General features: G+C 49.7%; 1 protein-coding gene across 5 annotated transcripts in view; it reads right to left on the reverse strand.

The window, feature by feature from the left end:
- Nucleotides 1–14,843, reverse strand: part of PPP1R16A (protein phosphatase 1 regulatory subunit 16A) — a 38,600-nt gene that overhangs the window by 21,053 nt on the left and 2,704 nt on the right. For all 5 annotated transcript variants that reach the window (XM_058830079.1, XM_058830076.1, XM_058830074.1 and 2 more), the window contains exons 3-6: nucleotides 14,056–14,560; nucleotides 11,335–11,405; nucleotides 8,727–8,872; nucleotides 6,377–6,480 (exon numbers count right to left, since the gene is read on the reverse strand). In XM_058830079.1, the coding sequence (XP_058686062.1) occupies nucleotides 6,377–6,480; nucleotides 8,727–8,872; nucleotides 11,335–11,405; nucleotides 14,056–14,308 (574 nt within the window). In that variant the 5' untranslated portion in view covers nucleotides 14,309–14,560. The remainder of the gene's footprint in view (nucleotides 1–6,376; nucleotides 6,481–8,726; nucleotides 8,873–11,334; nucleotides 11,406–14,055; nucleotides 14,561–14,843) is intronic.

Raw genomic sequence — 14,843 nt, forward strand, 5'->3', positions numbered from 1 at the left:
TTCTGGGGAGCATCGAGCGCTCGGTGCCCGCCCGCGCCGCCTCAATCACCTCCTGCGTGATCCCTGCGGGGAAATCCGGCTCAATTCAGGGGATTTTGGGGCATTTTGGGGCATTTTGGGTCATTTTGGGTCATTTCAGGTGATTTTGGGGTGATTTCAGGTGATTTTGGGGCATTTCAGGTGATTTTGGGGTGATTTCAGGTGATTTTGGGGTGATTTTGGGGGTGATTTCTGGGGAGCATCGAGCGCTCGGTGCCCGCCCGCGCCGCCTCGATCACCTCCTGTGTGATCCCTGCGGGGAAATTGGGCTCAATTCAAGGGATTTTGGGGCATTTTGGGTCATTTTGGGTCATTTTGGGTCATTTCAGGTGATTTTGGGGTGATTTCAGGGGATTTTGGGGTGATTTCAGGTGATTTTGGGGGTGATTTCTGGGGAGCATCGAGTGCTCGGTGCCCGCCCGCGCCGCCTCGATCACCTCCTGCGTGATCCCTGCGGGGAAATTGGGCTCAATTCAGCCCATTTTGGGGCATTTTGGGTCATTTTGGGGTGATTTCAGGTGATTTTGGGGTGATTTCAGGTGATTTTGGGGTGATTTCAGGTGATTTTGGGGTGATTTCAGTTGATTTTGGGGTGATTTTGGGGTGATTTTGGGGGTGATTTCTGGGGAGCATCGAGCGCTCGGTGCCCGCCCGCGCCGCCTCTATCACCTCCTGCGTGATCCCTGCGGGGAAATTGGGCTCAATTCAGGGGATTTTGGGTCATTTTGGGTCATTTTGGGTCATTTTGGGTCATTTTGGGTCATTTCAGGTGATTTTGGGGTGATTTCAGGTGATTTCAGGGGATTTTGGGGTGATTTTGGGGGTGATTTCTGGGGAGCATCGAGCGCTCGGTGCCCGCCCGCGCCGCCTCGATCACCTCCTGCGTGATCCCTGCGGGGAAATCCGCCTCAATTCAGAGGATTTTGGGGCATTTTGGGTCATTTCAGGTGATTTTGGGTCATTTTGGGGTGATTTCAGGTGATTTTGGGGTGATTTCAGGGGATTTTGGGGTGATTTTGGCGGTGATTTCTGGGGAGCATCGAGCGCTCGGTGCCCGCCCGCGCCGCCTCGATCGCCTCCTGCGTGATCCCTGCGGGGAAATCCGCCTCAATTCAGGGGATTTTGGGGCATTTTGGGGCATTTTGGGTCATTTTGGGTCATTTCAGGTGATTTTGGGGTGATTTCAGGTGATTTTGGGGGTGATTTCTGGGGAGCATTGAGCGCTCGGTGGCCGCCCGCGCCGCCTCGATCACCTCCTGCGTGATCCCTGCGGGGAGTTTGGGCTCAATTCAGGGGATTTTGGGTCATTTTGGGGCATTTTGGCTCATTTTGGGTCATTTTGGGTCATTTCAGGTGATTTTGGGGTGATTTCAGGTGATTTTGGGGGTGATTTCTGGGGAGCATCGAGCGCTCGGTGCCCGCCCGCGCCGCCTCGATCGCCTCCTGCGTGATCCCTGCGGGGAAATCCGGCTCAATTCAGGGGATTTTGGGTCATTTTGGGGCATTTTGGGTCATTTCAGGTGATTTTGGGGTGATTTCAGGTGATTTTGGGGTGATTTCAGGTGATTTTGGGGGTGATTTCTGGGGAGCATCGAGCGCTCGGTGCCCGCCCGCGCCGCCTCGATCGCCTCCTGCGTGATCCCTGCGGGGAAATCCGGCTCAATTCAGGGGATTTTGGGTCATTTTGGGGCATTTTGGGTCATTTCAGGTGATTCTGGGGTGATTTCAGGTGATTTTGGGGTGATTTCAGGTGATTTTGGGGGTGATTTCTGGGGAGCATCGAGCGCTCGGTGCCCGCCCGCGCCGCCTCGATCGCCTCCTGCGTGATCCCTGCGGGGAAATCCGGCTCAATTCAGGGGATTTTGGGGCATTTTGGGGCATTTTGGGTCATTTTGGGTCATTTCAGGTGATTTTGGGTCATTTTGGGGTGATTTCAGGTGATTTTGGGGTGATTTCAGGGGATTTTGGGGTGATTTTGGGGGTGATTTCTGGGGAGCATCGAGCGCTCGGTGCCCGCCCGCGCCGCCTCGATCACCTCCTGTGGGATCCCTGCAGGGAAATTGGGCTCAGTTCAGCCCATTTTGGGTCATTTTGGGTCATTTCAGGTGATTTTGGGTCATTTTGGGTGATTTCAGGTGATTTTGAGGTGATTTCAGGTGATTTTGGGGTGATTTCAGGGGATTTTGGGGGTGATTTCTGGGGAGCATCGAGCGCTCGGTGGCCGCCCGCGCCGCCTCGATCACCTCCTGCGTGATCCCTGCAGGGAAATTGGGCTCAATTCAGGGGATTTTGGATCATTTTGGGGCATTTTGGGTCATTTTGGGTCATTTCAGGTGATTTTGGGGTGATTTCAGGGGATTTTGGGGTGATTTTGGGGGTGATTTCTGGGGAGCATCGAGCGCTCGGTGGCCGCCCGCGCCGCCTCGATCACCTCCTGCGTGATCCCTGCAGGGAAATCCGGCTCAATTCAGGGCATTTTGGGGCATTTTGGGGCATTTTGGGTGATTTTGGGGTGATTTCAGGTGATTTTGGGGTGATTTCAGGTGATTTTGGGGTGATTTCAGGTGATTTTGGGGGTGATTTCTGGGGAGCATCGAGCGCTCGGTGCCCGCCCGCGCCGCCTCGATCACCTCCTGCGTGATCCCTGCGGGGAAATCCGCCTCAATTCAGGGCATTTTGGGGCATTTTGGGGCATTTTGGGGCATTTTGGGGCATTTTGGGGTGATTTCAGGTGATTTTGGGGTGATTTCAGGTGATTTTGGGTCATTTCTGGGGATTTTGGGGGTGATTTCTGGGGATTTTGGGGGTGATTTCTGGGGAGCATCGAGCGCTCGGTGGCCGCCCGCGCCGCCTCTATCACCTCCTGCGTGATCCCTGCGGGGAGTTTGGGCTCAATTCAGGGGATTTTGGGGCATTTTGGGTCATTTCAGGTGATTTTGGGGTGATTTCAGGTGATTTTGGGTCATTTCAGGTGATTTTGGGGTGATTTCAGGTGATTTTGGGGGTGATTTCAGGTGATTTTGGGGGTGATTTCTGGGGAGCATCGAGCGCTCGGTGGCCGCCCGCGCCGCCTCGATCACCTCCTGCGTGATCCCTGCAGGGAAACTGGGCTCAATTCTGGGCATTTTGGGTCATTTTGGGTCATTTTGGGTCATTTTGGGTCATTTCAGGTGATTTTGGGGTGATTTCAGGTGATTTCAGGTGATTTTGGGGTGATTTTGGGGGTGATTTCTGGGGAGCATCAAGCGCTCGGTGCCCGCCCGCGCCGCCTCGATCACCTCCTGCGTGATCCCTGCGGGGAAATCCGGCTCAATTCAGGGGATTTTGGGGCATTTTGGGGCATTTTGGGTCATTTTGGGTCATTTCAGGTGATTTTGGGTCATTTTGGGGTGATTTCAGGTGATTTTGGGGTGATTTCAGGGGATTTTGGGGTGATTTTGGGGGAGCATCGAGCGCTCGGTGCCGCCCGCGCCGCCTCTATCACCTCCTGCGTGATCCCTGCGGGGAAATCCGGCTCAATTCAGGGGATTTTGGGGCATTTTGGGGCATTTTGGGGCATTTTGGGTCATTTCAGGTGATTTTGGGGTGATTTCAGGGGATTTTGGGGTGATTTTGGGGGTGATTTCTGGGGAGCATCAAGCGCTCGGTGCCCGCCCGCGCCGCCTCGATCACCTCCTGCGTGATCCCTGCGGGGAAATTGGGCTCAATTCAGCCAATTTTGGCTCATTTTGGGTCATTTTGGCTCATTTTGGGTGATTTTGGGTCATTTCAGGGTGATTTCAGGTGATTTTGGGGTGATTTCAGGGGATTTTGGGGGTGATTTCTGGGGAGCATCGAGTGCTCGGTGGCCGCCCGCGCCGCCTCTATCACCTCCTGCGTGATCCCTGCGGGGAAATCCGGATCAATTCAGGGCATTTTGGGGCATTTTGGGTCATTTAAGGTGATTTTGGGTCAGTTTGGGTCATTTTGGGGCATTTTGGGTCATTTCAGGTGATTTTGGGGTGATTTCAGGTGATTTTGGGGTGATTTCTGGGGAGCATCGAGCGCTCGGTGGCCGCCCGCGCCGCCTCGATCACCTCCTGCGTGATCCCTGCAGGGAAATTGGGCTCAATTCAGCCCATTTTGGGTCATTTTGGGTCATTTTGGGTCATTTCAGGTGATTTTGGGGTGATTTCAGGTGATTTTGGGGTGATTTCAGGGGATTTTGGGGGTGATTTCTGGGGAGCATCGAGCGCTCGGTGTCCGCCCGCGCCGCCTCGATCACCTCCTGCATGATCCCTGCGGGGAAATTGGGCTCAATTCAGGGGATTTTGGGTCATTTTGGGTCATTTTGGGTAATTTCAGGTCATTTTGGGTCATTTCAGGTGATTCTGGGGTGATTTCAGGTGATTTTCAGGTGATGATTTTGGTGTGATTTGGTGATGATTTTGGGTTGTTTTTGGGGTGATTTTGTGGCGTTTTTGGGGTGATTTTGGGGCATTTTTGGGGTGATTTTTGGGGTGATTTTGGGGTGTTTTTGGGTTGTTTTTGGTGATGATTTTGGGGTGATTTTGGTGTGTTTTGGTGTTTTTTGGGGTGATTTCGGGGTGTTTTTGGGGTGACGATTTTGGGTTGTTTTTGGGGTTGTTTTTGGCTTGGTTTTGGGGTGATTTTGGGTTGATTTCAGGGTGTTTTTGGTGTGGTTTTGGGGTGTTTGTGGGGTGATATTTGGGGTGATTTTGGGTTGTTTTTGGTGATGATTTTGGGTTGTTTTTGGGGTGGTTTTGAGGTGATTTTGGGGTGATGACTTTGGTGTGATTTTTGGTTGTTTTAGGGGTGGTTTTGCAGTCATTTTGGGGTGGTTTTGGGGTGTTTTTGGGGTGTTTTGGGGGTGATTTTGGTGTGGTTTTAGGTTGGTTTTGGTGCTGATTTTGGGGTGATTGCGGGGAGTTTTTGGGGTGTTTTTAGGGTCATTTTGGGGTGATTTTAGGGTGTTTTTGGGGTGTTTTTGGGTGATTTTGGTGATAATTTTGGGTTGTTTTTGTTGATGTTTTCGGGGTGTTTTCGGGGTGTTTTTGGGTTGTTTGTGGGGTGATGATTTTGGGTTTTTTTTGGGTTGTTTTTGGGGTGTCTTTGGGGTGTTTTTGGGGTGATTTCAGGGGGATTTTGGGGTGGTTTTGTTGTGATTTTGGTGATGATTTTGGGGTGGTTTTGGTGATGATTTCTGGGTGTTTTTGGGGTGATTTTTTGGGTGATTTTGGGGTGTTTTTGGGGTGATTTTTGGGGTGATTTTGGGGTGTTTTTGGGGTGATGATTTTGGGTTGTTTTTGGAGTGATTTTGGGGTGATTTTAGTGTGGCTTTGGGTTGTTTTTGGTGATGATTTCTGGGTGGTTTTGGGGTGATTTTGAGGTGGTTTTGGGTTGTTTTTGGGGTGATGATTTTGGGTTGTTTTTGGGGTGATTTTAGTGTGGTTTTGGGTTGTTTTTGGTGATGATTTCTGGGTGTTTTTGGGGTGATTTTTGGGGTGATTTTGGGGTGGTTTTGGGTTGTTTTTGGGGTGTTTCCGGGGTGTTTTTTGGGTGATGATTTTGGGTTGTTTTGGAGGTATTTTTGGGTGTTTTTGGGGTGATGATTTTGGGTTGGTTTTGGGGTGTTTTTGGGGTGTTTTTGGGGTGATTTTGGGGTGCTTTTAGTGATGATTTTGGGGTGTTTTGGTGTGGTTTTGGGTTGTTTTTGGTGATGATTTCTGGGTGTTTTTGGGTTGTTTTTGGGGTGATTTTGGGGTGGTTTTGGGGTGATGATTTCTGGTTGTTTTAGGGGTGTTTTCAGGGTGTTTTTGGGTTGGTTTTGGGGTGTTTTTGGGGTGATTTTGGGTTGTTTTTTGGGGTGGTTTTGGGTGTATTTTGGGGTGGTTTTGGGGTATTTTTGGGGTGATGATTTTGGGTTGTTTTCAGGGTGTTTTTGGGGTGATTTTTGGGGTGATTTTGGGTTGTTTTCAGGGTGTTTTTGGGGTGATTTTGTGGTGTTTTCGGGGTGATGAGTTTGGGTTGTTTTTGGGGTGTTTTTGGGTTGTTTTCAGAGTTACTTTGGTGTGTTTTTGGAATGTTTTTGTCGATGATTTCTGGGTGTTTTTGGGGTGATTTTGGGGTGGTTTGGGGGTGATGATTTCTGGTTGTTTTCGGGGTGTTTCTGGGGTGTTTTCAGGGTGTTTTTGGGTTGTTTTTGGGGTGATTTTGGGGTGGTTTTGGGTTGTTTCTGGTGATGATTTCTGGGGTTTTTTGGGGTGTTTTTGGGATGTTTTTGGGGTGATTTTGGGGTGTTTTTGGGGGTGTTTCTGGGGTGTTTCCCCGCTCTCACCTCTGTCGGCCATGGCGCTCTCCAGGCAGTCCAGGGTGGCCTCGTCCTCGCAGAGATCGTACGGCAAATTCCCGTCGGAATTCACCGCCAGCAGGTCCGCACCGCTGCCGGGGGGAGGGAAGGGAGGGAAATCCCGGGAATCCCGGGAATTCCGGGGTCAGAATCCACACCGGGGGGAAATCCCGGGAATTCCGGGGTCGGAAACCACACCGGGGGGGAAATCCCGGGAATTCCGGGGTCGGAACCCACACCGGGGGGAAATCCCGGGAATTCCGGGGTCAGAAACCACAGCAGGGAGAAATCCCAGGAATTCCGGGGTCGGAAACCACACCGGGGGGAAATCCTGGGAATTCCGGGGTCGGAAACAACCCCGGGATACACCGGGATACACCAGGAATTCTGGGAATCAGAAACCCTGGGATACACCAGGAATTCTGGGAATCAGAAACCCTGGGATACACCGGGAATTCCGGGGTCAGAAACCCTGGGATACACTGGCAGGGAGGAGAAATTCTGGGATCAGAAACTCCGGGATACAGGGGGAAAAAATCTGGGATACAGGGGGGAAATCCAGGATCAAAAATTCTGGGATACAGGGAAAAATCTGGGATAATTCTGGGATCAGCAATCCCGGGATGGACAATTCCAGGATGGAGGGGAAAATCCAGGATCAGCAATCCTGGGATGCACAATTCCTGGATAATTCCTGGGATCGGCAATCCTGGGATGGATAATTCTGGGATGGGTAATTTTGGGATAATTTTGGGATAGGGAATTTTGGGATAATTTCGGGATAATCCCTGGATGGATAATTTCAGGATGGAGAATTTTGGGATGGATAATTTTGGGATAATCCCTGGATGGATAATTTCAGGATGGAGAATTTCGGGACGGATAATTTTGGGATAATTTTGGGATGGATAATTTTGGGATGGATAATTTTGGGACAATTCCAGGCTGGATAATTCAGGGATATAATCCCAGGAAGGACAATTTTGGGATCCAATCCCGGGACGGATAATTTCGGGATAATTTCGGGATAATCCCGGGATGGATAATTTCAGGATGGAGAATTTCGGGATGGATAATTTTGGGATGGATAATTTTGGGATAATTTTGGGATAATTTCGGGATAATCCTGGGATGGATAACTTTGGGATGAATAATTTTGGGATAATCCCTGGATGGATAATTTTGGGATAATCCCGGGATGGATCATTTCAGGATAATTTCGGGATGGATAATTTCAGGACGGAAAATTTCGGGATGGATAATTTTGGGATAATTTTGGGATGGATAATTTTGGGACAATTCCAGGCTGGATAACTCAGGGATATAATCCCAGGAAGGACAATTTTGGGATCAAATCCCGGGACGGATAATTTCGGGATAATTTCGGGATAATCCTGGGATGGATAATTTCAGGATAATTTCGGGATAATTTTGGGATGGATAATTTTGGGATAATTTTGGGATAGGGAATTTTGGGATAATTTTGGGATAATCCCTGGATGGATAATTTTGGGATGGGTAATTTTGGGATAATTTTGGGATGGATAATCTTGGGATAATTTCGGGATAATTTCAGGATGGATAATTTTGGAATGGATAATTTTGGGATGGACAATTCCGGGACAGATAATTTTGGGATAATTTCGGGATAATCCCTGGATGGATAATTTTGGGATGGATAATTTTGGGATAATTTCGGGATAATCCTGGGATGGATAACTTTGGGATGGATAATTTTGGGAAGGATAATTTCAGGATGGATAATTTTGGGATAATCCTGGGATGGATCATTTCAGGATAATTTCGGGATGGATAATTTCAGGATGGATAATTTTGAGATGGATAATTTCGTGATAATTTTGGGATGGATAATTCCGGGATGGAGAATTTTGGGATGGATAATTTTGGGATAATTTTGGGATGGATAATTTTGGGATGGATAACTTTGGGATGGATAATTTTGGGACCGGGAATTCCGGGTACCGTTGGAGCAGGAGCCGCACCAGCCCCAGGTGGCCGCCAGGTGGCTGCGGCGTCCAGAATCCCGGGATGGATAATTCCAGGATGGATAATTTTGGGATAATTTTGGGATGGATAATTTTGGGATGGATGATTTTGGGATTGGGAATTTCGGGATGCAGAATTCCGGGTACCGTTGGAGCAGGAGCCGCACCAGCCCCAGGTGGCCGCCAGGTGGCGGCGGCGTGCAGAATCCCGGGATGGATAATTTTGGGATGGATAATTTTGGGATGGATAATTTTGGGATCATTTTGGGATGGATGATTTTGGGATGGATAATTTTGGGATTGGGAATTTCGGGATGCAGAATTCCGGGTACCGTTGGAGCAGGAGCCGCACCAGCCCCAGGTGGCCGCAGGTGGCGGCGGCGTGCAGCGGCGTCCAGAGCTCGGCGTCGCGCGCGTTGACGTCGGCGCCGGAATCCAGGAGCAGCCGGACCAGAGGGAGAGAATCGTCGATGCAGCTCTGGGAATGGGAATGGGAATGGCGGGAACAATGGGAATGGGAATGGTGGGAACAATGGGAATGGTGGGAACAATGGGAATGGGAATGGTGGGAACAATGGGAATGGGAATGGCGGGAACAATGGGAATGGGAACAATGGGAATGGTGGGAGTGGGATTGGGAACAGGGGGATTGGGAATGGGAACAATGGGAATGGGAATGGGAACAATGGGAATGGGAACAATGGGAATGGGAATGAGAACAATGGGAGTGGGAACAATGGGAATGGTGGGAAAATGGGAATGGGAATGGCGGGAACAATGGGAATGGGAACAATGGGATTGGGAATGGAAACAATGGGAATGGGAACAATGGGAATGGTGGGAATGGGATTGGGGACAAGGGGATTGGGAGTGGGAACAATGGGAATGGGAATGGGAACAATGGGAATGGGAACAATGGGATTGGGAATGGGAACAATGGGATTGGGAACAATGGGATTGGGAACAATGGGATTGGGAATGGGAACAATGGGATTTGATGGTCCAAGAGCAGCTGGACCAGTGGGAGAGAGTCATCAATGCAGCTCTGGGAATGATGGGAATGATGGGAATGACGGGAACAATGGGAATGGGAACAATGGGATTGGGAATGGGAACAATGGGAATGGGAACAATGGGATTGGGAATGGGATTCCATGGTCTGGGAGCAGCCGGACCAGCGGGAGAGGTGGGAATGGCGGGAAAATGGGAATGGGAATGGTGGGAATGATGGGAAAATGAGATTGGGAATGGGGTGGGAATGGGATTGGGAATAATGGGAATGGGAATGAGATTGGGGTGGGAATGGGAAAATGGGAATGGGAAAACAAGGTGGGAATGATGGGAAAATGGGAATGGGAATGGTGGGAATGGGATTGGGAACGGGGCAGGAATAACAGGAATAGGAACAGGAATGGGAATGGGGACAGGATTGGGAATGGGAATGGGAATGGGGATGGGATTGGGAACGGGGCAGGAATAACAGGAATGGGAACAGGAATGGGAATGAGGATGGGAATGGGAACGGGGATGGGATTGGGAACGGGGCAGGAATAACGGGAAGGGGAATGGGAACGGGAATGGGAACGGGGCAGGAATAACGGGAAGGGCAATGGGAACGGGAATGGGATTGGGAACGGGGCAGGAATAACGGGAAGGGGAAGGGCAGTGCTGGGATGCCAGAGGTCAATGGGACGGGAAGGGCGCGGAGCCGGGATCTCGGGATCCGGGATCTCTGGGATTTGGGATCACCGGGATCTGGGATCCTGGGATTTGGGATCACCGGGATCTGGGATCCTGGGATTTGGGATGGAAGAGGGGCAGGGAAGGGCCTGGAGCTGGGATCTTGGGATTTGGGATTACCGGTATCTGGGATCACCGGGATTTGGGATCTCTGGGATTCAGGATCTCTGGGATTTGGGATCACCGGGATCTGGGATCACCGGGATTTGGGATCTCTGGGATTCAGGATCTCTGGGATTTGGAATCACCAGGATCTGGGATCACCGGGATTTGGGATCTCCCATCAATGGGATGGGAAGGGCCTGGGTTTGGGATCTCTGGGATTTGGGATCACCGGGATTCCAGATCTCTGGGATTTGGGATCTCTGGGATTCAGGATCAGCGGGATCTGGGATGACCAATAATTGGGATGGGAAGGGCTTGGGTTTGGGATCACTGGGATTCAGGATCTCTGGGATTTGGGATCTCTGGGATTTGGGATCTCTGGGATTTGGGATCACCGGGATCTGGGATCTCCCATCAATGGGATGGGAAGGGCCTGGGTTTGGGATCTCTGGGATTTGGGATCACTGGGATTTAGGATCTCTGGGATTCAGGATCACTGGGATCTGGGATCACCAGGATTTGGGATCACCGGGATTTGGGATCTCCCATCAATGGGATGGGAAGGGCCTGGATTTGGGATCTCTGGGATTTGGGATCACCGGGATTCCAGATCTCTGGGATTCAGTATCAGTGGGATCTCGGATCACCAATAATTGGGATGGGAAGGGCTTGGGTTTGGGATCACTGGGATTCGGGATCTCTGGGATTTGGGATCTCCGGGATTCAGGATCACCGGGATTCAGGATCAGCAGGATTTGGGATCAGCGGGATTCGGGATCACCGGGATTTGGGATCTCTGGGATGTGGGATCAGCGGGATTCGGGATCACTGGGATCCAGGATCACCAATCAACAGGATGGGAAGGACGTGAACATCGGGATTTGGGATGGGAAACGCCCGGATCTGGGATCACCGGGATTCAGGGGATGAAGGGATGGAGCTGGGATGGAAAATCCCCGGATCCGGGAGATCGGAGTCAGCGCCGGGAAGGAGCCGGATCCTCCCGGGATTGGCGGGAAGGAGCCGGCTCCGGAACGCCGGGGATTCCCGGGAATGGCCGGGAATGGCCGGGAATTGCGGGAATTGCGGGAATACCTGGTGCAGCGCCGTCAGCCCGTCCTCGTTGCACAGGTCGGGGCTGATCCCGCTCTCCAGGAACTGCCGGACTGCGGAGGGACGGGAAGGGAGTGGGAATTCCCGCCGGGAATGCCGGGGGAATCCCAGGGGAGGGATGTTCCAAGGGTCCTGGTGGGAATTCCAGGGATTCCAGTGGGAATTCCGAGGATCCCAATGGGAATTCCAAGGATTCCAATGGAAATTCCAATGGAAATTGCAAGAATCCCAAAGGGAATTCCAGTGGAAGTTCCAGTGATTCCAACGGGAATTCCACCAAGGATCCCAATGGGAATTCCAAGGATCCCAATGGAATCATGGAGTATCCCAATGGAAATTCCAAGGATTCCAATGGAAATTCCAATGGAAATTCCAAGGATTCCAATGGAAATTCCAATGGAAATTCCAAGAATCCCAAAGGGAATTCCAAGAATTCCAATGGAAATTCCAATGGAAATTCCAAGGATTCCAATGGAAATTCCAATGGAAATTCCAAGAATCCCAACGGGAATTCCAAGAATTCCAGTGGAAATTCCAGGGATCCCAGTGGAAATTCCAGGGATTCCAGTGGGAATTCCACCAAGGATCCCAATGGGAATACCAGGAATTCCAATGGAAATTCCAAGGATCCCAATGGAAATTCCAATGGAAATTCCAAGAATCCCAAAGGGAATTCCAAGAATTCCAGTGGAAATTCCAGGGATCCCAATGGGAATTCCAGGGATCCCAATGGAAATTCCTAGGATCCCAATAAAAATCCCAATGAAAATTCCAAGGATCCCAACAGAAATTCCAATGAAAATTCCTCGGATTCCAGTGGAAATTCCAGGGATTTCAATGAAAAATTCCAAGGATCCCAATGGGAATTTCCATTGGAATTTCCATTGGAATCCTTGGAATTTCCATTGGAATTCCAGGAATTCCAATGGAAATTCCAAGGATCCCACTGTAATGATGCAGTATCCCAATGGAAATTCCAAGAATCCCAAAGGGAATTCCAAGAATTCCAGTGGAAATTCCAGGGATCCCAGTGGAAATTCCAGGGATTCCAATGGGAATTCCAGGGATTCCAACAGGAATTCCGAGGATCCCAATGGGAATTCCAAGGATTCCAATGGAAATTCCAATGGAAATTGCAAGAATCCCAAAGGGAATTCCAGTGGAAGTTCCAGTGATTCCAACGGGAATTCCAGGGATCCCAGTGGGAATTGCAGGGATTCCAATGGGAATTCCAAGGATCCCAATGGAATCATGGAGTATCCCAATGGAAATTCCAAGGATTCCAATGGAAATTGCAAGAATCCCAAAGGGAATTCCAAGAATTCCAGTGGAAATTCCAGGGATCCCAGTGGGAATTCCACCAAGGATCCCAATGGGAATTCCAGGAATTCCAATGGAAATTCCAAGGATCCCAATGGAAATTCCAATGGAAATTCCAAGAATCCCAAAGGGAATTCCAAGAATTCCAGTGGAAATTCCAGGGATCCCAGTGGAAATTCCAGGGATCCCAATGGAAATTCCAATGGGAATTCCAATGAAAATTCCAAGGATCCAAACTGAAATTCCAATGGGAATTCCAATGGAAATTCCAATGGGAATTCCAAGACACCCAATGGAAAGTCCAAGACACCTAATGGAAATTCCAAGCATTCCACTGGAAATTCCAAGACACCCAATAGGAATTCCAATGGAAATTCCAAGGATTCCAATGGGAATTCCAATGGAAATTCCAAAGATTCCACTTGAAATTCCAAGGAAATTCCAATGGAAATTCCAAGACACCCAATGGAAATTCCAAGGATCCCAGCAGAAATTCCAATGGGAATTCCAATGGAAATTCCAATGATTCCACTGGAAATTCCAATGGAAATTCCACTGGAAATTGTAAGATACCCAATGGAAATTCCACTGGAAATTTCAAGGATTCCAATGGAAATTCCAATGGAAATTCCAAAAATCCCAATGGAAATTCCAATGGAAATTCCAAGACACTCAACGGAAATTCCAATGGAAATTCCACTGGAAATTCCAAGACACCCAATGGAAATTCCAATTAAAATTCCAAGGATCCCAATGGAAATTCCAATGGAAATTCCAAAAATCCCAATGGAAATTCCAATGGAAATTCCAAGGATTCCAACAAAAATTCCAAGGATCCCAACGGAAATTCCAATGGAAATTCCAAGGAAAATTCCACTGGAAATTCCAAGGATCCCAATGGGAATTCCAAGGATCTCAATGGAAATTTCAATGGAAATTCCAATGGAAATTCCAAGACACCCAATGGAAATTCCAATGGAAATTCCCAGGATTCCACTGCAAATTCCAATGGAAATTCCAATGAAAATTCCAATGGAAATCCCAAGGATCCCAATGGAAATTCCACTGGAAATTCCAAGACACTCAACGGAAATTCCAATGGAAATTCCAATGGAAATTCCAAGGATCCCAACAGAAATTCCAAGGATCCCAATGGAAACTCCAATGGAAATTCCACTGGAAATTCCAATGAAAATTCCAAGGATTCCAGTGGAAATTCCAAGACACACAATGGAAATTCCAATGGAAATTCCACTGGAAATTCCAAGGCTCCACCTCCCCATTCCCATTCCCGCTTCCTTCCCACACCAAACCCCCGGGGAAGGAAATTCCTCCTTTTTTTTTCCCTTTTTTTTTCCCTTTTCCCCCTTTTTTTTCCCGCACCTTCCTCGGCGTCGCGCCGCGCCGCCGCTTCCAGGAGCCGGACGCTGGCCGGGAACGTCACCCTCTTCCCGCTTTTCCTCCTCCTCCTCCTCCTCCGCTCGCTTCCCGCTCCCATTCCCGGCGTTTCCTTCTCCGCCTGCGCCCATTTCCGCAGCTGCTGCGCCCGGCGCTTCTGGGCGTGCCGGAGCCGCTCCGGGGTGCTGAGCCGGGAAACCGCCGGCATCTCCGCCAGCAGCTCCTGGTGCTCCGCCATGATCCCGGAATTCCCGGGAAAAACTCGGGAATGAGGGCCGGAAGCATCACCCCCGCCGGTTTCCGGCGGGTTTTTATCCCTCTATGCCGGGATCCGGAGAGGATCGGGGTTTTGGGAGCATTTCCCGTTGTTTTTAATCCCCCTTTCCGAGGGTGGGATTCCCGGTGGATCCGATGGTTTGGTGGGAATTTTTCCTTGTTTGAAGATTCCCAGGTTTTTTTCTCTTCCTGGGAAGACGCCGTGGGATGAATCCTAAGGATTTAAAAAAATATTTGGGATTGTTAAATCCAGGGAGAGGCCCAAGGCACGGCCGGTTTTCCCGGTTTTCCTAATCCGGGATTGACCTGGAATCCAACCGGAATTCCCAAGGTTGGGAAACTCCCAAAAAACCAAAAAAAACCCCAAAAAAACCCCGGAGATCACAGATTTTTTTGGATTTTTTGGGGTTTTTTGGGTTTTTTTGGGAATGGATCTCCGGGAAAATTGATCCAAAAGGGGATCCAGGAGAATTCCGGGAACGGAAAAATCGGGAGCG

The sequence above is a fragment of the Poecile atricapillus genome, chromosome 2 (genome assembly GCF_030490865.1).
Source record: "Poecile atricapillus isolate bPoeAtr1 chromosome 2, bPoeAtr1.hap1, whole genome shotgun sequence".
NCBI classification, from domain to species: Eukaryota; Metazoa; Chordata; class Aves; order Passeriformes; family Paridae; genus Poecile; species Poecile atricapillus.